Source organism: Bicyclus anynana, chromosome 10 (assembly GCF_947172395.1).
Source record: "Bicyclus anynana chromosome 10, ilBicAnyn1.1, whole genome shotgun sequence".
Taxonomy (NCBI): domain Eukaryota; kingdom Metazoa; phylum Arthropoda; class Insecta; order Lepidoptera; family Nymphalidae; genus Bicyclus; species Bicyclus anynana.
The window spans coordinates 17,408,847-17,434,609 of record NC_069092.1 but is presented as its reverse complement, the minus strand read 5'-3'; the positions used below and the strand labels follow the sequence as shown (position 1 = coordinate 17,434,609).

At 45.8% G+C, this 25,763-nt stretch overlaps 1 protein-coding gene across 23 annotated transcripts in view; it reads right to left on the bottom strand.

Moving 5' to 3' along the window:
- Window positions 1-5,332: 5,332 nt before the first annotated feature.
- The window catches only part of LOC112052571 (collagen alpha chain CG42342), a 188,938-nt gene continuing 168,507 nt past the window's right edge, over window positions 5,333-25,763 (bottom strand). The window contains exons 2-23 of one of the 23 annotated variants that reach the window (XM_052883958.1): window positions 22,483-22,553; window positions 22,157-22,192; window positions 21,956-21,991; window positions 19,143-19,178; window positions 18,536-18,607; window positions 17,973-18,041; window positions 16,565-16,744; window positions 14,977-15,082; window positions 13,376-13,482; window positions 12,946-13,080; window positions 11,887-11,915; window positions 11,271-11,322; window positions 10,173-10,274; window positions 10,062-10,106; window positions 9,849-9,902; window positions 8,523-8,549; window positions 8,397-8,450; window positions 8,224-8,250; window positions 8,122-8,157; window positions 7,742-7,876; window positions 7,483-7,674; window positions 7,250-7,387 (exon numbers count right to left, since the gene is read on the bottom strand). In XM_052883958.1, coding sequence (XP_052739918.1) covers window positions 7,489-7,674; window positions 7,742-7,876; window positions 8,122-8,157; window positions 8,224-8,250; window positions 8,397-8,450; window positions 8,523-8,549; window positions 9,849-9,902; window positions 10,062-10,106; window positions 10,173-10,274; window positions 11,271-11,322; window positions 11,887-11,915; window positions 12,946-13,080; window positions 13,376-13,482; window positions 14,977-15,082; window positions 16,565-16,744; window positions 17,973-18,041; window positions 18,536-18,607; window positions 19,143-19,178; window positions 21,956-21,991; window positions 22,157-22,192; window positions 22,483-22,553 — 1,595 coding nt within the window. In that variant the 3' untranslated portion in view covers window positions 7,250-7,387; window positions 7,483-7,488. Of the gene's footprint in view, window positions 7,388-7,482; window positions 7,675-7,741; window positions 7,877-8,121; window positions 8,251-8,396; window positions 8,451-8,522; window positions 8,550-9,848; window positions 9,903-10,061; window positions 10,107-10,172; window positions 10,275-11,270; window positions 11,323-11,885; window positions 11,916-12,945; window positions 13,081-13,375; window positions 13,483-14,976; window positions 15,083-16,564; window positions 16,745-17,744; window positions 17,799-17,972; window positions 18,042-18,535; window positions 18,608-19,142; window positions 19,179-21,955; window positions 21,992-22,156; window positions 22,193-22,482; window positions 22,554-25,763 lie in introns of all 23 variants that reach the window. The other 22 variants (XM_052883961.1, XM_052883954.1, XM_052883953.1 and 19 more) reach the window with 22 other exon arrangements.

Below are 25,763 nucleotides of genomic sequence, written 5' to 3'. Positions count from 1 at the left end.
ACGTCAAATTGCACGATCCAATAAAAGTTACTGATTTATCAGCTTTTTCTGAATTGTTTTGTAATTTTGATTATTAACGGGAAAATATATTTAAATGCAATATTCTAATTGTGGTCATACAGTAATTTCGATATTGTATTCAGAAGTGGATTGTTACATTTTGAAGTAATGTTGTTATTTATTGGGTCACAAGTCACAAGTACCAGCAACATCACTTTTTAACTTTCTTTTTTTAGATGGGTGATGAATATGAAATCTTTTTACTTAGAGAGAGTGACTGTAAGAGTTGAAAAAAGGAACTGACATGTAGACAATAACAATATAACATTTTATGTTCTCTACGTAGTCTACCAGTACCACCATAACAGTAAAGTAGGTACTCAATGTCAAAGTCGGAGCAAGCTGAATTTGTAACTCAAAATCATAGGCGTGTTAGCGGGTGGGCCTAGTATGGACCTATGCCAAGCCTAGGATTCTGAGCTACCGATATGGAATACTATTATGACACTAATGACTTGATGTTGGGGGCCAGGCCCATCTTAGGAAATAATCCTAGATACGCCAATGCTCAAAATAGTGAATTTCTTATTACTCCTAACATTTACACTAGATGGGTAGGTACTAATCAAAGAGTATAATAATTAAATGTGAAGGTAGTTATCGCGTTGGCTATAAGTACCTACTTCGTTAGGTAAAAAATAACTTACAAGCTTTGATTATATATACCTACCTGCGATTGTGGTATAATATACGACGTTTGTATAATCAAAGCTTAAAACTACAACTGCAGTTTGATATAAATTAAAACTTAGAATCCTTGTTACTAATCTGCTGCCAATTGCCATTAAATACGTAAAGTCATATGTAACTAAAAAACTACAGCATACAAATAGGGTTGAGGCTTGAGAATTGCCCAAAAAAGACAACTGTCAAATGTAATTTTAAATGAACGCGATAAAATTACAAATACTTACATCGACTGTCGTCTAAAAATGTTCATATCTTCAAAGGTCATTTCAAACTCAGAACTTGAGGTTTTGATAAAGTAAGATATGTATTATGACAAATTGCAATAAATTATCCAATAAAAGTTACATCACGAAAAATCGATTTTAAATTATTAAATAAATTATTAAGGTAAAGATGGAATGATACGGAAGTTTTTGAACGTTAGTAAATAACCATAAATAACAAAAGACAATGTCATTACAGCAGACCACAGACAAACATTAACGCTCTACGTCTACTATCGTTCAACTTTTACGATGTCATAGTACGCTTTTCAGCAATTCAGAAGCAGGTCGGATTTTGAACCGCCTGGAAATTGCTCAGATATTGCACGAAGTCTAATAGTAAGCCCCCAGGATGTGTTGGGTGTTAGGATGTATCAGGCCGGTCTCACCCCGCTATCACTCGGCAAAGAGAACTGACGCAAGCCTAGAGTATATAGTAGCTCGGATCATATGGAAGAGTATGGGATTAGGCCAGGGCCGGATGTAGATCAAATAACATATCTGTGATTTGGTTGCAAACACAATAATTAAATTAATAGTTATCATACCGCCAATATTGAGGTATAAATATTCCGGAACTTTATAAAAGCACTTTTGAATAAGGCAATTTTTAAGGTTTCCATAGTTAAAAACGGCCTCAGCGGCGCTGTGGTATGTGCAATGGATTTTCAAGACGGAGGTCCTGGTTTTGATCCTCGGCGGGGCAGATAGAGGTTTTCTTAATTGTTTTAGTAAAAAAACAAAAGGAACCCTTATAGTTTCGCTCGTCGCGTCCGTCCGTCCGACTGTCCGCGGTTTAGCGCAGAGATTATTACTAGGTATTAGAAAGTTGTAAATTCGCATGAGTATGTACATTGACAGTTGGTGGCATTGCCGAATTTTGGACTTAGCGTGTTGTGACTGAGAGATTGCACCTCAGCCTGTGAGCTGCTCATAGTCTACAAACGCTATCGGCAGGCTGGCTTGTTGACGCGCCGTGCAGGGTCTGGGCCGGGCAGGAATCGGGTCTCTTCTGAGCGAGATGATCGTTTCATTGTTTAACAACTTCTTTATGAAATCGACGTCTTAACGCTTTTCAACTACAGCAACGGCTTCGTGTTGTACGTAGGGTATGTACGTAGGGTATGTACGTAGGGTATGTACGTAGGGTATGTACGTAACGGGTAGGGATGTTAGTAACTGTGTAGGGTACGGAACGGTAACATCCAATATTGTATCATGTAACATTTTTATTGTAGTATCTGCTTATATATAGTTGTGTGCATTTTAAGAAATTAAATATCACGTGTCTCAATCGGTGAAGGAAAACATCGTGAGGAAACCTGCATACCAGAGAATTATCTTAATTCTCTGCGTGTGTGAAGTCTGCCAATCCGCATTGGGCCAGCGTGGTGGACTATTGGCCTAACCCCTCTCATTCTGAGAGGAGACTCGAGCTCAGCAGTGAGCCAAATATGGGTTGATGACGATCTGCTTATACCTAATGACGAATTATTGTACCGATTTCGATGTAACTTTGTTTTGTTTTTTTAAATATTTTGAGTAACATATTTCTTTTTTTAAAAAGGGGGGAATAATGTAGGGGCTGACGCAGCGCTTAGTTTAACCGCTATGTAATGCGAGTGTACGGGAATCGTATGAGTCAGTCCTTACCGTACCGGCGTGCGCATATCTATACTAATATTATAAAGCTGAAGACTTTGTTTGTTTGTTTGATTATTGAACGCGCTAATCTCAGGAACTACTAGTCCGATTTGAAAAATTATTTTAGTGTTAGATAGCCCATTTATCGAGGAAGGCTATAGGCTATATATTATCCCGATATTCCCACGGGAACGGGAACCACGCGGGTGAAACCGCGCGGCATTAGCTAGTATACAATAAAGTGAATTACTGTGAATATAAAAGGACTTATTTCTCACCCCGCAAGGTCCATCGAATACGTTGATCGTTATTGTGGATTACCAATACCCCTACAGTCAACATCCAACATTGGCATCCAACATAGGGATCCAACAACTCTATACACTTAAAAGAAGGTTGATCTTCTCGTTATCATTATAATCTGACTAGAACGAATCTGCAAAGTCTGCAACACCGACGTCACGTCGCCTGTCTTTCGAGTTTTCACCGGACATAATTATTTCGGAAAGTGCGCACAGAAACTTTTCAATCATTTCAACATTTCATCCCCATTCTACCAGAGAACAGCGAGACACCGCAAATTGGCGTCCTTTTGTTATTGATGTCCAGTCGACACGCACAAAACGTTTCGCATCGACGATGTGGAATACCCTTCCGACTTCTGTGTTTCCTAACACGTGATTTGTGCATCTTTAACGCAAGAGTGAATAGGCATTTTCTAGGCAAGCGCGCTCCAACCTAGACCTCATCATTGATTTCCACCAAGCATGTAAAATGTAGGTACGACAAATGCTACTAAGATTTCATGATATACAAAATGAATAAAAAGGCCACACCGATTTAGGAAAAACATTCAGCCTATTTCAAGAACATAAAAGAAAGATTTAAGTATCCGTCTTTGTGGGCGAAATACTCCATTATAAAGTAAGTACACTAAATGTTTACAATAACATCGATATAACCAAATACTTACATGAAATTAATTTTGTTAGATTCCTATTTCATGAGATTAAATAAAGTAGAGTATGAAGGGTGCATAACTTGGCAGTAAAGCACTCGTGTCTCCATTATAAAACTCACTTCGTTCGTTTTATAAAATGCAAGTCGTGCTCTAATGACCGTCATTATGCAACCATTTCATAACGTAGGTACTATTTTTGATAAGCTGCAGTTAGTGACGTCATAGATCGATTCAGCTGTTTAGCCATGCAAATATAACGATCAGTACAGTACAGACAGCGCAAGGGTTTTAGATTATCCATTGCACACTACTTGTGCAATCGAAGAACGAAATAAAACACAACATAGGTAGTTAAATAAACATTTATTTTATAATTACTTACATGATTTAAGAAGTTGTGTGTTGAATGTTAGACAAAATTATTAGTAAATAAATAATTACTTTATTCGTTACGTTCATAACTGATAACATCGTGTTATCGCCGTTTAGTGTTGGAAATAGTAGTCTGTGACGGATATGACGTCGCTCGATCTCATGTTGGCTTCAGTGTGCTCGTGGCGTTCGAGCCGTCCACATCTCTTGTTGTGTAATTCTTTATGGGTTACTTGGGATAGGCGGGGAGAGTGACTTGAGTGGAAAAGGGGAGTGTTTGTATACAGTCAAAGGATCCTTTAACCCTACTCACATCGTTCACAAGTACGTGACTCCACTCAAGGTCATTCTCTGCCATTTTAGGGTCTTATTTTGGTTACAGATTGATTTGTTAATTAAGTTGTCCTGACAAGTGTTGTGAATCATAACCTTTGTTCGACATTAGTTTTCTTATATTTGTAATCACTTTTGAGTCCTATAATAATCGGCACAAAAGGACGACCGCGTTTTTGACGTTTGGAAAAATTTAATAAATACAAAATTTTTAAATTAAGTGTAAATCCTTAACTGTTATTGATTGATATCATCGATCTCCTATTAAAAAGTGGATGCACAATCAGCATCCATAAGGTTGAATTTGATTGTCGTCAAATCCAAATAGTAGTTAGGGTGACCATGAGGTCACAAATTATGTCACACCCGAAAATCGGATTATATTTGTCAACCTTAACTTTAAGTGCCCATAGGGTGACCATGTGTTCACAAATTCAAAGTGTGGGCACCCCACACGACGCAATCTTGTGTACCCCTTGTTCTAAAGCGTAAAGTGCGAAGCCGAAGGTCGGACGGAGGTCGCGACCTCTGCAGCGAACGAAGGCCGAGTAGGTGCAGCTGTACACAGCGTAGCCACATTTACAATATTAAATGACTTTTATTAAAAATATGTTTGCTATGTCATAGGTATTTGTTGCATTTCAGTATCCTGAGCACCAAGCTAGTAGGTACCCAGAGCCGTAATAGTCACCTTAACAAACATCAAAAGAGTCATGAATTTTATAAACTTGTTTTCAGGTGTCCCATGGTTACCTTAGCTATAATTCTATCTCCCTAAAGGGCGCAGACTAAAGAGAAAATATAATCGCAACGTTCAGGCTGACTTTCGATGAGTCAAGTTGTAAAACGTTGAATGATTCCGTGAAATTCACACTCGGCCTACACGAAATGAACGGCCTAGGCAGTCTAGGCTAGGCTGCCTACTGGCCTAGCCTAGCCTAGCTGGCGCATTCACATGTGCACCAGGAAGTGGACCGAAGGCCGAGGTGGGGTTCGCAATAAAAGTCACTTGAAAAATGTGAATCTTATATTAAAATACAACGGTACAGTGAAAATGAACACTTACAACAATACGTACAACATTATCTACATAATGTACAGAGATCGAGTCGCGACGCGCTCCGCGACGGTCGCGCGGCCGGCCGAGCTCGCGACGGTCGCGCGGCCGGCGCGGCGGGGCTCGCGACGGGAGCGGTCTTATCTACTACTACTTACAGCGCCTTACAGTTTACGTACCTATCTAAGTATTTACATTCACTATTTAACATTTTAAAAGAAACAAAAAATCTTTAATAAATACATAGGCGCAGCTTTAGCGTTTCGTTTGTTCTGTGTTCATAGGTATGAGGACAGGGTTCGAGGCGATCAATACCAACACCAGTCCCTACCATTGTGTCCGGATAAAGTAAAAGAATACCAAGAGGAAGGCTCATGGTGATGTCTGCATTTAAATACATGCCAATCAATGGGAATGATGACTAAGTTTGAATATATTGATGTTTATGATACATTCGGGTAAATAAGGACAATGTTAACTAATTTATACATAAAAAGCAAAGATTGTCTGGATATTTGCAAAATAAATAAGATTATAAAATTTCAAAATCTATTAACAATCTTTATCGTAATTCATACAGGTTTAGCTTCTTTACATTAAATGTGACATTTTTAAATATAGGTACTATAAACATAAACGCACAAATAACAAAGACATAAGTAATTTTGTTTTAACGTCTATGACGTCATCGGACCGGCGCCGCAAATCTGACCCTTTAAATCCCTGTAGTGCGTGTAGCTCCGATAGTAATGATCGCAGTTACTTTTACAAAATTGCTTTACTATTAGCATACTCTTAATTTATATACAATTTAAAAAACTGTCATCATGCCTATTCGATGCCATGACTCAGGTACACCTCGTAAAATGAAAAAAAAATGTAAGTAAGTAAGTGAAATGTGGCTTTAATTGTTTTATAGTACACACATACAGATATGCCGAGTCGTAACAATTAGTCTTTGGAACGTATCGTAAACTACCAAAACTAGGAAATCCCACGAGGAAAACGACATCACCCAGCGGTGAGTGAGTGCGGCGGCGCGGCACCCAGCGCCTGCTCGCCCGTCGGGTCTCCGCTGCTGACGTTGGCGCTTCGAGACCAACGAGTGTCGGCAATGACGAGTAGATCACGGGACCTATCGAAAGCTAATGCCTGTGGTGTAGTCACGCCGCACTCACTGCTGGACTGAGGTGCCATGAACAGTACTCATTCGTTTGTCGAGCTGGCGGGCCCCGCGGGGGGTCGAGCCGCCTCATCGCAGACATCTGGTTCAATTGGCCAGGTGACGCTTAGGCCGTTCATTATAGGCCGGTATCCTAATTAAATGGCTAGGCCGATAGTTGATTGAACAAGAATAACTAACGTTTAACATCCTGGCGTATTAAAAGTCAGCCCGTTAAAGATGACTGATGTCCGCGATATCGTTCGCGTGAAATTCAAATCCAGCGAACGTGAATCGTTCCCGGAGCAAAAGTAACCAATGTAGGCGTTCAATCAACTATCTTATTTAACTAGATGGCTGCGTCATACATAAATATTGAACTTGAAAATACAATCATAATTAAGTATGTACCTATAGATGTAAAAAAAGAAAGAAAGCATCACATCATTGTCCGCCTCTGCCGGCGCTCGCTGGTGAGGAATTGAATAATTGTCTAACAATAAGTAAAGCCAACGGCACTTTTCGTCCCGCCTCGTCCTGGACGGTTTTTAAACTTAGTCGGGTTTACGCCGACAGGAATTAATTATATGACTCACCAAACTTTTAACGATGTACCTATATTTACAAAAAACTACGAAAAGTGCGTCTCATCATCTCACATTCAAAAGTACTCGGATTCGTCAGTGCGGCGCGCGGCGGCCGACCGACGACACAGCGCCGTGCCCCGCCGCCGGGCGAGGGCTCGCGTCGTGAGCGCCGCGCCGGCGCCGGCGGCGTCAGTGCGGGCGCGGGGCGTCGTCTCCGTCGAGCTCGAGGCGGCGCCGCAGCCACGCCAGCATCGCCTCCTGCACAGTCGGCGCGTGAGCGGGCGGCGGCGAGCAGCTCGCGACCGCGTCCGTTAGTCGTTAGCCCACACCGCGTTAACCCATTCGGTGGTCACCTGCGCTCAGTCGCGGTGCGGCTCGTGGTGCGCGTTGTCCGTGTAGTCGTCGTAGTCGCGCGGCGCGTCCAGCTCGTCGTGCGCGTCGTAGTCGCCCGCGTCCGCCTCGCCGTCCGCGTCGCCGTCGTCCGGCTCCGCTTCGTCCGGCTCCAGGTCACGCGCCGCGCCGCCGCGCGAGTCGCGCGCCGCCTCCTGCGCGTCCGCCGGGTTAGCTCGGGTTAGTCGGTTAGTTCGCGGTCGGCGCGCGCGGGGGTCGTACCTTGCTGGGTCGCCAGCCGCAGCCCGGCAGCGGCAGCCCGTCGGGCCCCAGCGGGCACGGCGCGTCCAGTCCGGGCACGCCCTGCTCGCCGCGGTCGCCCTTGTCGCCCTTGCGCCCGCGTTTGCCGGCCGGGCCCTGCGGGAGGCGCGCGTCAGACGGCCCGGCCCGCGCGCGCGCACGGCGGCCGCGGACGGCGGCGTGCGCGCGCGCGGGTCCGGCCGACGCCTACACGGTTCCATGCTGTGCTACACTACACATAAAAGAGTGAAAGGAAAAGAACAAGAAGAGACAGATACGCGTCGTCCGCGTGTGGTGTGTGTGTGTGTGTGTGCGGTGCGTGCGCGGTGTGCGGCGGCCCCTCGGGCGCAAGCGACACTTACGGCCTCGCCCTTGTAGCCCTTGTCGCCCTTCGGCCCCTGTCGAGCAAAGCGAACGTTAGTGCGGCGCGGGGGCGGCGCGCGCGGCGGAGGCGCAACACTTACCTCCTGGCCGGGGATGCCGTCGGTGCCCTGCAACGCGCAAAATGTTAGTGCCATGTGAGCGGAGACGGCGCGGCGGCGGGCGGCGGCGGCGGACGAACCCGACCCGAGCCGAGGTCGGTCGGCCCGCCGCCGCCGCGCCGTCTCCGCGCGGGCCGGGGGAGGGGTGCACGTACGGGCAGGCCGGGGTCGCCGCGCTCGCCCTTGCCGCCCGGCTCGCCCTGCGCGCCCTGCACAACAAGCGCACGTCAGTACATCCGCCGGCGCGCCGCGGCCGCCGCCGCCCCCGCCGCCCCACTCACCTTCATGCCGTCGAGACCGGGCGGGCCCTGCAACAACGAGCACACGTCACGTGCGGCCGAGTGGCCCCGCCTCGTGCGCGCCCAGCGGCACATGCTCGTGCGACGGGAGGAGTACTGAAAACGCTCACTTGCCTGCGTCGGTACCATCGGATGCAGCAGTCGGCCATGCAAAACAGTCACAAGTCACTGAAGGGTCAGTCAGACACAGCAGTCCGTCGCGGGGCGCTCGCGGCGCCGGGCGCGGCGAGGAAGGCGAAGGGGAGGCGTGAGAACGGAAAGACTGAAGATGCAATGCATGCAATTTATTTTCATTGAAAATAATTTGTGAACAACAATAGTTTTATGCTCTCGTGAATATGGTACAAATGACAACTTTCGATTTATAAAAAAACTAAATCCTTAATTATCTTTATAATACATTCAATTAGCTTATCGTACAGGATACGACGGTGGAGGATCCGACGCCGCGCGACGCCCGCGACGCCGCGCGACGTCGCTCTCCGGCGAGCACCTCGACTTAGCGTAACAATAGCCGATACAATTTGTACATTGGAGACAGTCATATATAAAAGACAATATTAATTACATAGTAAAGTACGACGACGCGGTACACACAGAGAAGGTCGAAGCGAATCAACATTACAGTAGTAGTGCGGACGGAGCACTGGGACACTTGCGTCGCGCCGCGTCACGCGAAGCGAGCGCGTCACGCTGCGCCACGTCACGGCGCGTCACGTCACGTCGCGCCGCAGCGCTCGCCCCGCGGGCAGCTCAACATTCTTAAAGTAATTCGCGTCCCACACGAGCAGAGCGAGGCCGAGTGGCGCCGCTCTGCGAGCGCGACGGACATCGCCGCGGTCGGCGCGGACGATTGTAAATATACAAATATTTATATCGATTTCAAAATAGTCACTCTGTCGTTGATTACATTTTACATCTTACATCTAGACAGTACACAGTTGAAATATTAAAAGACGAAAGAGACGAACATCGTACGACTGAAACGGGAGACATACATTATATTACAGCGCGCGAGCGCTCAAGGTAACAAAGTATAACTTTATACAGATCGGTAACACTTAGCCTAAGTTGTAACGTCTGCGAGCGAGTCGCTCAGCCTATTCACGTGCACACTTCACACTGTACAGGCGGCGGCGCGCGCGGCGGCACTACGTGAAGGCGAAGTCGGGCGGCCAGCGGTTGTCCTGTTCACACCAACACCGGGTTAGTAACATGCGCGCGGGAGCGAGTTAGTGAGCTGCCGAGCTCGTGTGTGTGTGTGCGTGTGTGCGTGTCGTGTCGTGTCGTGTCGTGTCGCGCGCTCACCCGCGGCCCGTCGTCGCCCGCGCGCCCCGGCTCGCCCGGCAGCCCCACCGGCCCCTGCAACGGTCGCGCGGTGAGTTGACTTTACATAATATGCATGGAAATGGCGCCATCTTCTAACGAGTCGTGTTTTCTAACTGAATTGAAAGTGCGAGAGTAGGTCGAGGATCGAGTCGCTCGTTCGGTCGCCCGCTCTACTGCAGCACGAGCACTCACCGGCAGGCCCATCGGTCCCGGCTCTCCCTTCTCCCCGCGCTCGCCCTGCAAGAGAAGCGCACCGATGTACAAGCTGCGGCTCGCGGCGCGCGCGCCGGGCGGCTCACGTACCTTGCCCCGCAGGCCCTGCTCGCCCTTGTCCCCCTTGATGCCGGGGGGGCCCGCCACGCCCGGCGGCCCGGCGGGGCCCGGCGCGCCCGGGGGGCCCATCATCTGCGCACACAAACAACGTGTCAACGCGATCCTTGCGATAAAATCAATATAAACATTACATTGTAGCTAAGGTACACGTCGTTGGTTATCTACAGCCTTGTTTGAAATTCTGATCTTTACCGAGCTGGTTATTACATGAAAAGTATAAATCTCAAATAAAATATTGCACTATACTATATATTGCAGATAGGTTGACTTGAAAATTCCAGTTTAGGGTATGAGTAGGATGATGTCTGCACTTCAGCGTCCAGGACCGACGTGCGCAGACAATCCTATACCAACACGTTCGTAATGAAGTCATATTTACTTCACTAGTATCGATTTACCTGCTACTTATATCGACTAGTGCCTACTACGGTTCTGATTTGACAAACAGCGAACTGAACGTTTGCATAACTCTAGAGGCTTCATATTTTCACTCTCTCGATCAGTACGCTGTGGCTGTGCATTAAGCAAACCACTGAAAGGAATAAAAAATATTGTTAACTAGCAAACGCCCGCGACTTCGTCCGCGTGAAACCCTGCCACTACCCTACCCTACTCCCACTCTACAGCTACCCTACCCCTACCCTTGGCATCAGTATCGATGTTTAAGACCTTGTAAACTGTATCAGCAAATAAAGGATTTGATATTTTATATTTGACAGGTATTTGATATTTGACACTAATCACCCCCTGATAGTTGTTTGGAAATATATTTCATGTACAGAATTGACTTCTCTACAGATTTATTACAAGTATAGATTTATCATATTCGGGACTCAAAATTTTTAGTGGAGATATTTTTAAAATCTAGGTATTGTCTAATTTGTAGACAATATTTAGAATTCAACTTTCGTTTTTTAATAACTAAATGAAATAAATCACATTTGTCCGCCTCAGTTTTGATGCGCTTTTTCATCCCGGAACAATCCATGGTTCCCAAGGGATTTGTCGCGTCGTGCCGTCGCGGGCGCCCGCTAGTGTTTACAACACATGAACACGTCCCGCACTCACCATTTCCGTGTGCCCGTAGAGCTCGTAGCCGGTGCCGTCGCCCTGCAAGTTCAACAGTGGGCATAGAGATTAGCAGTTCCGGCGCTCGGCGCCACCAGCCATAGGCGGGCAGGCACTACCGAAAACTTTGTAACTTGGCGCGATAGTATAAAATAATATAAGATTGTGTGTGTGTCGGCGCACACACACACACTTGCTACATGCAAAGTGAGGATGAGTTTTTTACCGTTTATTCCATGGAGTGCAATATCGGTATTTTTGTGCATTACGTATGTAACGTACGTACGTACGTAAGCACTTATTTTATCTACGGAACTCTAAACTGCGCTTGAATTAAAGTCACCAGGGCTCCGAACGTTGTACAAGATCTGGCTTCTGTTGCACGTTTGCATGAACAAGTCGCATCCTCGCAAAGGTTAAGGTTTATCTGTAGTATCTTCATCATTTTACTGGTTTTTTAATTACACTCTGGAGTGACGTTTTAAACTCTGGGCATCTGCTGATCCCAGTAATATGAACACAGTTGTTACTGGTGTGTGTGCGCGCGCGTGTTTGTGTGTGTGTCAGTGCGCGAGTGATGGTTCGAGCGTGTGCAGTGTAGGAGTGGATAGTTACCTGCCTGCGTCTCAGCTTCCGGTACTTCTGCTGAGAGCGCCGCACGCGCCGCACGCACCGCACGCGCCGCACGCACCGCACGCGACCACCGCCGCATCGAGAAACAGAGCGAGAGCACATTGTTACTGAGTGAGCAGGCCGACTGCAGGCGCAAGTGTAAGTGGTAGGCAATACAAATTATATCAAGGAAGTAAACGGTTCAATGTGCCCGCTGAAATGCGCTGTATGCCCAAAATTTGCTAAACAAAACATGCCCAAGTACCCGAGTAGTCGAGTAGTCGAGGTAACAGCCACCACTAGGTATAACGCTAAGGTGTTATGTGTAGCACAATTTTAAAATAAAAGTTTTCTTTCTTTCTCTTATAAAAACGAAGAAAGAAAAGTATTAGTTATTATTGTAGTTCATCCAGATGTTTTATTGGGATTTCTAGACTTTACGGCGAGCGAAAAACTTAACCAGCTTCTTAGTATAACATGGTTTTTTTAACACGTTTATATTACTTGTAACTTTGTATGTTAGAAAATCAAATTTTGAAATTTTAATTTGACCCACTTCTCGGTTTTCTACTAGGATGAAATTTTGCACACGCTCTGAGTTCTGATGACAATACCTACATGGCTAGCTAAGAAATGTCATTACAAATTCCAGTCACTTGTAACTATGTATGAAAATCTTGGAATCTTAATTTTTCTCAGTGCAGAAGTATAGATTATGCCGAAGAAATAAATACTTCGAGTTTACCAAGCTCATAGCTGTGTCGGATAGAAGCAGGCGTTACTTTGCGGAAGTTCATCATTATATAATGATTTATTTATTTTGCTATCATCCGCGAAAAGTCGACGAACCCATGCGATAACGTCACCCAGATCCGACAAAATACTCTCTACGTACGATTCACCCCGAAACCGGAGCATCCTCAGGAGATGTTGACTCTACAACGTGCAATTGCATTGCACGTTGTAGAGAGTATTTTGTCGGATCTAGGTGACGTTGTCGCATGTTCGTCGACATTTCGCGGATGATAGCAAAATAAATAAGCTGCGGAGTAGCGACACTCACCGAGTCACCCTTCTCGCCCTTCTCGCCCTTGAGGCCCGGGTAGCCCGGCGGGCCCGGCAGGCCCGGCGCGCCCAGCATGCCCGGCGAGCCTATGTCGCCGTAGTCGCCCTTGGCGCCCTTCGGCCCCGTCTCGCCCTGCGACAGATCACCACGCAGGCGGTTATTGACGTACGTATAACGAGGAAACATTCTATGGATTTTACAGTCCATAGAATGTTTCCCGCGTCTCATTCGGTATCCCAGTGCGATGTCGTCCCAGGTCAATTTGACCCTTCGAGGCTGCGGCCCCAGCTCGCGCACTCGTAGCGGAAACACTTCGGTATTGTCCCGCGAAGAAACCGTCCTCCCACCGAGACTTCGTCCACCACCAGCATCGTCAGCGGGCTCAACGGTAGGTCGCTCTGCAGCCGTCGGCGCCCTACACACGTACCGGTTTGCCGGGCGGGCCGGGCACGCCCGCGTCGCCGGGCCGCCCGTCGGCGCCGGGGGGGCCGCGCGGCCCCGTCGCGCCCGTCGCGCCCGTCGCGCCCGTCGCACCTGCAACAGTCGCGCGCCGCATTAGCGAGCGGAGGCCGTGCTCGTTCGTCATGTGAGGCTGCACGAGCGTCGTCCGCGGCGACTGCCGGAGGTGAACACCCAACGAGTCGAGCATTCTGACAGATCCAGCGTCGCGAAGGTTTCGATGCACCGAGGAAAATGAATTGGCAGCTCCATGTGCTTAATGATTTAGTTAATCACATCAAAGTGTTTTAAATCACCATATCATTTAATGATATAATTAAATGAATAAATATTCCATGATAACATCTATCGGAATTTATAAAAAGGAAACGATCGATACAGTCTGTGGTCGGGACGGGTTCGCCCTCCGCCTCATACGATCTGATAAACAATCATTTATGCTACGAGTAGAAAACGAGTCTAATAAAATCAGCGTAGTAGTGATAAGACTGTATAAATAAATGATTCACTCACCTGCTGCAGAGGAGCCGGCGCCGCGCCCGCCTCCGCGAGCGCCTCCGTCGCCGCCGCCGCCTCCGCTCTATGTCGTCAATTGTACCACAATATCTAGGCGACACAACAGTTAACGGCGTGCGACATGCGACAGGCGACAGGCGACATGCGACAGGCGACAGGCGTCGCATGCGGCGTGCTACAGCGTTCACGACGCAGACGTCACAGGCGGCCGAGCCCGGATAGAAGGATGAGGAGAGATGTGGTCCAAAACACGCCTTTCGTGGTATTTGGACGTTCAATTTAGACTTATAATGCTTTCACCGGAAAGAAGAACGTTCTCCGAAGACACAGTCGGTTGTATGGAGCAAACAGCGAGAGGAAACGACGGAGCGAAAGTGCTCGTTCGACTTCCGGCGAGGCTCAGACCTGCTCTACACTTGCACAGATCTGTGCGCGTGCTGACTGAGGCGGCGTCGACGTCGTGTAGCTAGTTCTGCATACCACAGCGCGTGTACTCTGCACACGGCGCCGCGCCGGAAGTCTCGCGAGCAGAAAAGTCTATCGAAAATGCCTGGTGCAGCAGAGCTGCGACTCGACTACATTTAGTGTGACTGTAAGAGTAAAATGCAGTGGATTTTGATGAGATATCTCGAAAATTATAATTAGTTTTTTAAGACACTTTTTTTCGTCCGTTATATGATAATATGATGAAGAAACTTATGTGAACGAGTGGAGTCGCAACCCTGAGGCGGACGCAGACGACGTCGGTGGGAGCGGTTACCCGTTTGCCGCGCTTGCCGCGCGCGCCGCGCTCGCCGGGCGGGCCGGGCGCGCCCGCCGCGCCGCGCTCCCCGCGCGCGCCCTCCGCGCCTTCAACACAACACACACACTCAACACCCGCCGAGCGACGCGGCGACGGCGCGACGGACGCCGACGGCCGTCGCGCCGAGGCTGTCGTTAGCAATGTTTCAGACCGGCTCCCCAACGCGGCGACGTGCACCTGCAGAACTACAGCGTGTCTACAAGCCACACCGGCAGCGTTAGTTGCGCAGCAGGCCGCGCGCGGGCACTCACCGGGCGGGCCGGGCGGGCCGGGGGGCCCCTCGATGATGCCGGTGGGGAAGGCGTCGCCCTTCAGCGTCGTGGTGAACCCGCGCTCGCCCTTGTCGCCCTTGTCGCCCTGCAACACGCGCGCTCGGGAGATCACTTCGTACTCACGTCCTGCTTCTACTTCAAATGAATGCCGACACAGCAGAATACATTTTGCCAATGCAGCATAGCGCGGAGAAAACATAATGGAGGTCGACAGGTTCAATGGATTTATCAGTTTATCTATGACACAACAGTTGATTTATTGTGGTCTCAAACCGAGCAAAAGCTGATAGGATACTTTTTATAGGGAAACTAAAAGCAGAAGGGAGTGAATGAAATAAGGGTTGAAAGTTTGTATGAAAAGTCCTCCGTTTTTAGAGTAAAAAATTAAAAAGTTGTCCATCAATCATGAAAAAAATACGAAATTTAATGTGATACAAGAATTTTTATAATTCAACTCCTGAAGGGTATGTATTATATGGTATGTATTATATGGTATATGTATCGTATTGTATATTATATATGTTGATATTTCTTAGTATTTTGTTACATATTTAACTATTTTCTTTTTATGCGTTATTTTCTTTTATATATTACTTCTGTACACCCTAGCCTATATCTTTATAATTTTTATTATTAGTTTCTTCGTTAGGTTGCCTGGAAGAGATCGCTTTTTTGCGATAAGTCCGCCTATTGTGCATTTTCTTTCTTCCCATTATTTTTCTGTATCGTATGTTTCTGTGTGGTGTACAATAAAGTATATTTTCATTTCATTTCATTTCATTTCAAGGGTTGAAAGGAAATGAAATTTGTGAAAAAATAAAAATCAGCTATTTTTCAAGTTATTTGTAAAAAATGGTCTACAAACTGTCGGTTTAATATAAAAGAAGAACTTCGAAATTCTTAAATAAGTGTTGATTTTTTTTTATGAATGTTCGTCATTTCTCAAATTATGTTTAAGTTAATAGATACATTGACTATCGTTAGAATGTGAAAGGGTTGAAATACGTTATTTGTGGCATTGAAATTTTGTGACTTCAAAAAAGGAGAAAGTTGTCAATTCGTCGGAATCTTTTTTTTGTGAATATTCATCAATTACTCGAAGATGCCTGAACCGATTTGGATGATTCTTTTGTTTTTATTTCAACAACTTCGTACATACGTATCGCAACTGTGCCGACATGGACGTACGCGTACATACGTATCGCAACTGTGCCGACATGGACGTACGCGTACATACGTATCGCAACTGTGCCGACATGGACGTACGCGTACATACGTATCGCAACTGTGCCGACATGGACGTACGCGTACATACGTATCGCAACAGTGCCGACATGGACGTACGCGTACATACGTATCGCAACTGTGCCGACATGGACGTACGCGTACATACGTATCGCAACTGTGCCGACATGGACGTACGCGTACATATCTAAATGGCGCGAGTGCCAACATTTCTGTTACAATTATATATTAACTTTGTCTTTCTAATATTATATGTATATATATAGTTCTATAAAATTGTTAATAACAATTTTAGATATATTATAGCTACAGCTAAGCTCACTTTGTGTCCGATAGGTCCGGGTGGTCCCACGGGCCCCAGCGGGCCCAGCGGGCCGGGCGGGCCCACGGGCCCCGCGGCCCCGGGCGCGCCGGGGGGCCCGCCGCGGCCCTCCGCGCCCGCCGCGCCCTCCGCTCCCGGCTGCCCCGGCGGCCCCGGCGGGCCCGGCTCGCCCGGCTCGCCCTAGGCCCGGCACAGGATGCACTCATTGTTTTGAATACGTCTTTTATTTTATTCATTCGATGCAAAATAATTTTACGAGCTACAATATTAAAAGCATTAAAGAGATTTGAATATTAGTCGACCCTTATGTAGGTACCTACTTTACGTCAATGCATATAATATTTTATTAGAGATTTTTCCTTAGGGCCCCTTCACACATGGTCTCCGTTTTACTGGTCCGTTTTATCGGATACGTTTTTGTCATCGATGGCGCAAGGAGTTGTATGAGCGACATCACATATGATATATTTATTGTGCAGGTTAATAACACGAATAGTTTAAAAAACTAAAAAATATGCTTGATAAACTATATCATGGGGGTGCATTTCAGATAACCTGTCCGCCATATTGAATTCAAGTCACGTGACAGTTTTTCTCGTATTCCTGACAGCAAACACTTTCATTTGAAATCCATAACATGAAGGTAGAAATCAAACAGCCAGTCCGCCATTTTGGGGAGGCCGCCATATTGGATTTGTGATGACGTTTCTTAGCTAGTCATATATTGTCATCCGAATTCAGAGCGTGTGCAAAACATCATCCTAATCGAAGACCGGAAAGTGGGCTCATATAAGCGTGTTAAAGAAAACGGTCCGGTAAATTATGACATTCCGTTTAGTTATCGAATACTGGATGAACGGAATACATAACCGTCATGTTTCGTACAATTGTACCGGATAGACATGACAACGTCCATCCTGGGAGCGTAGCGGCGGTGCAGCTACTGCGGACTTGCTTGTGAACATCGTATCCTACCGTACTACGAGACTATGTGTGAACGTGCTCTTAAGGTAAGGCTAACAATATTGAATAAAAAATATTAAAAACGGACCAAGTGTCCGCATATACTACAACACAGTACTACCGACTATAAGAAGCGTACACAGTACGACGACGCATGCGACTGCAGAAGCGGGACTGCGGAGGAAGGAGGGACGGGTCGGGGAGGGACGGCACTCACCTTGAGCTGGATGACGGAGTGCGCGGAGATGTTGTGTCCGGCCGCCTGCAGGCCCTACGGACACACGGCGATACAGCGCGCGGACGCGGCCGGATGCGCGGCGTCCGCGCAGCGACCGCGTCCGCAGACGCGCACTACGCTACTGACAAACAACTGCACACCAACGTAAAGTTGCACAGAAACGAAGCGCAAAATAAGAGAAGCGAAGCGGCGCGCGGGCGCGGGTACCTTGACGGCTATGATCTCGGCGGTGGTGTAGGGCGACATCCTAAAGTTGTCCACGGACCGCTTGACGCCCTGCAACCGACCGACAGTTACAGTGTTTCCTGACGCCAGTCGTTTGCGCACATCACAGTCGACAGTGAATAGGCTTCTTCTAGACGAGCGCGCTCCGACTCAGACCTTCCCATTGCTTTCTATCGAGCACAAAATATCAGTACGGTCCAGTGCAGGCTTCAGATGCGATGTGAGAGTGATGAGCGATTACCGACATTCAGACGGACACCGGAATATGCCATGGGCTAAGAGCCTGCGATACCTAAAGATATATCAATTTGTGAAAGTTGAAGATGTGTCAGCCCATCACGTTCGTACCGCAGTACGTAGAGTATGGACTGTGGTGGCTTTGGCTGGCATGTCTCGCTGTCGCAAGCTCTCATTGTATAAAAGAAACCCCGACGGTTTCCGTTCGTGCGCCGTATCACGGCCCGGGTTCGTCCCCGGCCCGCCGGACGCGCCGTGCGGTGGCCGTGCGGCGGTCGTGCGGCGGCCGCACGTCGGCGTGCGGTTACCTTGACGGCTGCGAACACGTCGAAGCCGGGACTGCCGTGCTCGCCCTTCTGCCCCTTATCGCCCGGCCGGCCCTGCAACAGAGCGCGCGAGTGAGTCGCCGCCGCTGACCACACGTTTCATACTGAGTCTTTGTTTACATAGGTAATCTGGCTTTATATCTACATTCTTCATCGTGTGTCGTCCAGCCCCAGAAGGGGGAGAGTGAGTATCAAGGGACAAGGAGCGAAAAGAGAAAATAACTTGTAGGGAGTCCAGAAGGCGTCCCGGGAACACGCAAAGAGCAAGTACCGAGTTCGCCCTCCCTCGATTCGGCCCAATTTACCGAGAGGTTGCAAGGGCCATGGGAGGTGGTGGGTTTTCATCTACATTAAAGAACCTAAAGTACTTCAGCGGCCAACTAATGTTCGGATCGGGAGGACCTGTTTTCAAACCCTTATTCAGGCTTCGATATATTGAACTAATCTCTCTTCCAGGAAACTCAGCCTCTGAGTCAGAATGGTGTTGCAGCCGTAGCATGTGCTTCGGACAGCGCATCGAGCCGTCGGTGCCGGTCGTCAACTAACAGCTGGCAGTGACGTCACACGCGGTAACTGTGCAGGCTCTTACCGGGTCGCCCTTGGGTCCGTCCAGTCCGATGGGGCCCTGAAACACGAAACATGACGTTACTACTTTCTTTATGCGATCACATTCTTCTCCCTCTCTCCAGACAACGATGTCGCGACTCTCTGAGAAATGAATATTTTGCATGTCGTTGTGGACTGGGGACAAAAGATATTATAGTCACACAGCTTTTAGGTGTAAAATGTAATCGACTGCATTGTAACCTTCACACACAAGTATATGGCCTTGCCGGAACCTACCGGAAGTCAGAACCTATAAATTATAATTAAAGAAGAGATAGAAGGTGTGATTATAAAGCATAATGTTAAAAGCATGCTTCGTCTTAATATGAGTGTCCGGCCGTATCGAACACCAAAGTTTTCATTTTTCAAATTTTCTCTCTACCACTTTATAGACGTAGTTATATGTACACCCACACCTAATTTCAGCTTTCTAGTTTTAACATACTCTGAGTTATCTTTTTAATTAACAACGGAACTAGTATGGAACTTTCGATGGTCTGGCTGGTGGGAGGCTTCGGCCGTGGCTAGTTACCACCCTACCGACAAAGACGTACCGCCAAGCGATTTAGCGTTCCGGTACGATGTCGTGTAGAAACCGAAAGGGGTGTGGATTTTCATCCTCCTCCTAACAAGTTAGCCCGCTTCCATCTTAGACTGCATCATCACTTACCATCAGGTGAGATTGTAGTCAAGGGCTAACTTGTAAAGAATAAAAAAAAAAAAGATTTCCAATTACGTTGTCTAAGTTGGTCGACTATAGCTCTTAAAATAAATAAACAAAACTATAACAGCTAAATAGCGATTGTCATTTCATTAAGTATACTATATCCTATTTTCGAGATTATTTTTCACGTACTTATTCATAAACAACTGTTTAACCGGTAGAGTGTGGGGACACTTTACTCTAACAAAAATGAGCTCTTAAAAGCTTAATATTTTACAAACGGATCCCTAAATCGAAAAATATTGGTATAAGATCTCTCATATCTTTCAAAGACCTATCCAACAATATTCCACACTATGAAATAAACGAGTAAAAAAATCATCCCCACTTTACATGTAAAGATAGTACTTTACAAAAAAATAATTCAAGATTATTGATAGATTTATTGTACGAATTTGTTTACATTTTTAATGTATATACTCATGCTATTTTTCAACTTTCTAGTAGTAATCTTAGTCTTTGCGCTAAACCGCGGACAGACAAATGGACGGACGGACAGACAGACAGACGTGGCGAAACTATGAGGGTTCCTTGTGGACTACGGAGCCCTAAAAATTTAATACAACCCTAAAAATAGTACAACAGAAAGTTAATCTACGAGTACTGCTCCGTCACGACTCACGAGTGTGACTGGGTGAGGTAATGAGCTACTCGTAGAGCTTTCATTTTGTTATTTTCTTTCAAAAAACAAAAGTAATCATGAGCCTCTCTCTTTCTTTGAGGTTGGTTGCGATCATATCATTTTATTGAAATGATAATGAAACAAAATTTAGAGAAATAAGATGTCAACAAATGTAAAAATTCTTGCGCGAAATCACCTTCGACCGTCACTGCGGCAACGCTCAACTTAAGCTCACTTCTACTGCGTTACGTTACGTTACGTTACGAGTCATATAAGTGTCGTAGCAAGAATGCCTGTTTTGAGTTTCGACCTTCATTTTGCCGCATCAGGTCCTGACTTCAAAGGTTCTTGGAGACATGGAAACTCACCTTCCGTACAATTTCTTTTTAACGAATCTATAGATTAGGTACGGTCCACTCAGTAAGGTTTCCGTCTCTTTAAAATAGTAGCGTCGCTGGGGTTCTGTGCGATATTTTAAAAAATATAGGCATTTTTCAAAATCGTTGAATTTACGCATGTTACATACCGAATAGTTGGAAAATATCTCGTCACTAATGATGAGGTACAGTCGTAACATGTGTAAAGTCGATATACACTTGAAATAATATTTCTTAATATGTCAAGTTGGACATAATGAATAAAATAATAACCATTAAAACAAAAAGGAAATAAAAACAGAAATACAAATTCTTCTTTCAAAAATAGACTTAGTTATTGGGATCAATTTACTAATCCTATTTAAGAAACTATTAATTGAGAGCAAGCTAACAAATTATAATATTTGTTTTTATTTAGTATGTTGTCGAGGGACATCGAATCAGCCTCAATATTATTATTGTTAATTTGTATCTTACGACTATATATATTTATATTTACGACTGAACTAAGATCCGCACAAGTGGAAGCGGCGCATGCGCTCACGCCGGTGCCACAGTGCCACAGTGCCACAGTGCGGTACTGAATACAGTTGTCTCTTCTGTTCGTGTGTGGGATGTCGTTTACCCGCCGCCGCAGCAGCGGCAACACAAGGACAAGCAGCTGCCGCACAGGCCGGAACACAAATGCGACAAATCACTGGTAACGTAACGCAGCGAACGTGTTAATAAATAATTAAACATTGTTGAGTTCGGCAATGCTAGGTCACCAGGACTACACACTTTCGTCGGCGACACGTGACTACAGGTCGGAGGCTCAGCATGCACGTCACAGCTAACAACGGCGACGGTGGGTCAGTGCTACGACGACGGGCTAGTGTCAAATGAGTGTTAGAAGAAATGAAGAGAGCAGGGTGAGGAGCGATCACACGGCACTACTGTACGATGGAGAGGCGGCGTTAGTATCTACTCAGTGGGTCAGTCTACGGCAGCCGCGGGGCAACATGTTAAAGACTGTCACGGTGAAGGATCAGGCAGGGCGGGGCGGGGCGGGGCGGCACTACGGGGTCGCTTACCATGAAGCCTCGCTCGCCCTTCTCGCCCTTGCTGCCCTGAAACGGTAACGTTATCAGTGAAGAGCTCCCTCGCGCGGCGCGAGTGCAACTGACGCAGCACACGAGAGGCCGAGGGATCTCGGCCGCGCGAGCGGATGTACAGAACCGATAGAAATACAGAATTGTGAGAAAGTATTATAATTTAAATAAAAAGCGTTATACCGGGAATCCGTTCTTCCCTGGCGCTCCCATCAACCCCTGCAAATAAATAACAAACATAAAAAAAATAAAATAAATATACCTACAACTGCACTAAATACTACGCAGCATTTTCGAGCAAACCGAGTCAGCACGCAGCACGACTTCTCTCAGAATATCGACTGCGTGACGGAAAGAGTTTTGAGTTCTGCGTTCCCACGTGTATGTTTGTGAGTTTACAGCGACGCGGCGTGCCGGATGCGTGCTGACGGTGCCAGTCGCGCGTTGGTTAAAACGCAGAACTCAGAACGCTTGAGCTGCAGTGGGCGCGGGCGCGGGCAGGTACGTACCGCGGGGCCGGACTCGCCAGGGTCGCCTTTCTTGCCCTTCTTGCCGCGCTTGCCGGGTGGGCCGGGTGGACCTGTCGACAACGGAAACAGAGGGTCAGTGGGATGCACACAACAATACTAGGCAGGCTTCAGAGCGCACGAAATGTATGAAGAGTGGGGAATCAGGCGGCGGGTAGCAGTGCGTTGCCACACCGCCCACCGGCCGCCGCACGTGCGGCTGCGGTTGATCCTCGCTGTCGATGTGTGTATGCTGCGGGATGGATCGTGCTGGTAGTGCCGTAGCGGCCTGGAGGGAGCGTGGCACGGGCGTGGCTATAGAACTATCAAATGATGAATTGAAAACTGTTTCGAATTCAAAAAAATTTAATAAAAAAAATACAACCGACTTCAAAACCTAAAAACGTATCCACTAAACTAAAAAGTGAAAAATAACATCATAATATGTTCTACCTGCTGATCAGTATGAAGGCGGTGCTAAGCCGGTGATTTATTAATTCAAGCCATGTGAGAATATCTTATAGATTTAGATTTTGCAGACAGTGTTGTTTCATGTGGTCCTGTCAGAAATGGCTTAAATTGAGAAAACACCGGCTAAGCACCGCCTTCATACTGATCAGCAGGTAGAACATATTATGATGTTATTTTTCACTTTTTAGTTTAGTGGGTACGTTTTTAGGTTTTGAAGTCGGTTGTATTTTTTTTATTAAATTTTTTATTATTTTTCCATTTTTAGTGTAAAATTTCATCTCAAACGAATACATCAGACCCCTAATGACAGTCACAACCCACCACCACCACCACCAATCCACTTGGTACAAAATTCTCAGCAATACAAATTAATCAAGCCCAAGCACAAGGTAGCTACCGTAAACCGTTAAGGGGTTCCCTTAATTGACCTTAGTCTTCATCATCAGACCCCTAATAATAGACACAACTCATCTAGGTAGAAAGTTCTCAGCAATACGAATTAATCAAGGCCAAACACAAGGTAGTTACTGTAAACTGTTAAGGAGTCCCCTTAATTGTCCTTGGTCTTCATCACCAAACCCAAAAATGACAGTCACAACCTATCTATGTGGAAAGTTCTCATTAATACAAATTAATCAAGCCCAAACACAAGGTAATTGCTGTAAATCGCCCAGGAGTTCCCTCGTCTGTTTTATGACTCCATCATCAGATCGATTTTAAACCTTCATGAAATTGTAGTGCTTAAAAGTACTAAATGGAAAATTTTACGAACACACTAGACACCTATATAATTTTTGAAAGTTTCCCTCAATATCTCCAGGATTCCATCATCAGATCTTGACATGATGTCAATGGGACCAAATGGAGACTATACCGTTTCAAACAAAAAAAAAATTTTTGAAATCAGTCCAAGCGTCTTTGAGTAATCGGTGGACATACATAAAAAAAAAAAATACCGACCGAATTGAGAACCTCCTCCTTTTTGAAGTCGGTTAAAAACTTGTGATTTCGTTTTTAGTGAAATAAATGTGATATAATAGTTAATTACAAGCAGTTTTTATGTAATTCGCGGTGTACGCGTTAAATGAAGTGATGTGTATATAAATGACTAGTTACATAGATAAATTGAATCTTTACTACATGAAATCCGTTTCTTGTAAAATAGTACGTAACTGTAATAGTTTCAAAATATTGTAAAATGCGGTTTTCACAGGATAAACTACATTTCTTTTATATAAGACTAGCGGACGCCCGCGACTTCGTCCGCGTAAAAAGTGATGTAAACTTCTCTACCTCTACCTGACCCTGCTCGTAAACCTACCCAACCCTACCCTACCCTACCCCTACCTTACTCCTACCCTACCGCTAACGCTAACCCTACCCTCCCCCCACCTTACCCCTACCCTAACCCTACCCTAACCCTACCCGTAACCTATACATACCCTATTCTACCTTACCCCTAATCTACCCCTAGCCTAACCTTACCCGTACCCTACCCCTACCCTACCCCTATCCTACTCCTCCCCTACCCTATACGTTCCATATCCTTCCCCTACCTCTACCTTGCCCCTACCCTACACTACCCCTACCTTACCCGTACCCTACCCTACCCTACACTTTACCTAAATTACCCCTTCCCTACCCCTATCCTATCCCTACCCTCAGCAAAATTGGTCCAGCCTTTTGTGCGTGGTGCAATGACCAAAAGACTATAATTTCCTAAGCGACTTCTATGCTAATACTATAAAGAGGTAAAGTTTGTGAGGTTGTCGGGGGTAATCTCTGGATCTACTGGACCGATTTGGAAAATTCTTTTACCCATAGAAAGCTACATTATTTGCAAGTGTCATAGGCTATGTTTGGTCCTCATATTCACACGGGAACGGGAACCACGTAATTGAAACCGCGGGGCGTCATATAGCGGCATTCCTGCGACTTTCAGAAATTTTGTATTATCTCCGAAACTATATAACTAATTAACATACTGTAAAGGGCAAATCTTATCTCTATAATATCCTTGTGATTATTAAATAATTAATTTTGATAAGGATTTAAGTTTAGTTGTGTATATAATGACGTAAACCTTAGTTTAAAATTTAAATAATTTATTAAAGTACTAAAGGTACTATATCTGCTAAAATATAAAAGATAGATATATGGTGTCGCGGACTTTTTTGTAGAACTTTTAAAGGTTCAAAAAGCCTCCATACATTTATTTCAGTTATACGCAATGGTTGAGGCAGCGCATGCGAATAAGTAAGTTTTTCGGTCCGACCTGTAAGAGAAAATCCGCGATAACTCAGTAGTTATATATGATAGAAATATAAAATATAGCCTATAGCACTCCCCGATAACGTAGCATTCTACTGGTGAAAGAATTTTTAAAATCGGACCAGTAGTTCCGAAGATTACCCCATTTCAAAGAATTGTTACAAACTTACAAACTTTACCTCTTTATAATATTAGTATAGATAGATTTAGTTTAAACGGACAGTTAGTGAGAAATATGTGAATGTCGTGACAACGGATCTTTGTTTACCGTTTTTGCCATGTAAGGAAAAAAACACTTTAGTAATAATTTTATCTAATTAACAATATAATTAATAAATTTTATCTAATTAATAATATTGTGATAAAATTAATTGCTTGCTTGTTTCTTCTAATTACAGGTGAGTTATTTGCTAAATGTCTTGTACTAACTTTTTTTTACTTATTTGTGTGATTGTTAAACAATAAAACTTCTTGACGCTGACGCTGACGCTGACGCTGACGCTGACGCTGACGCTGACGCTGACGTACCTGACTACTTGATA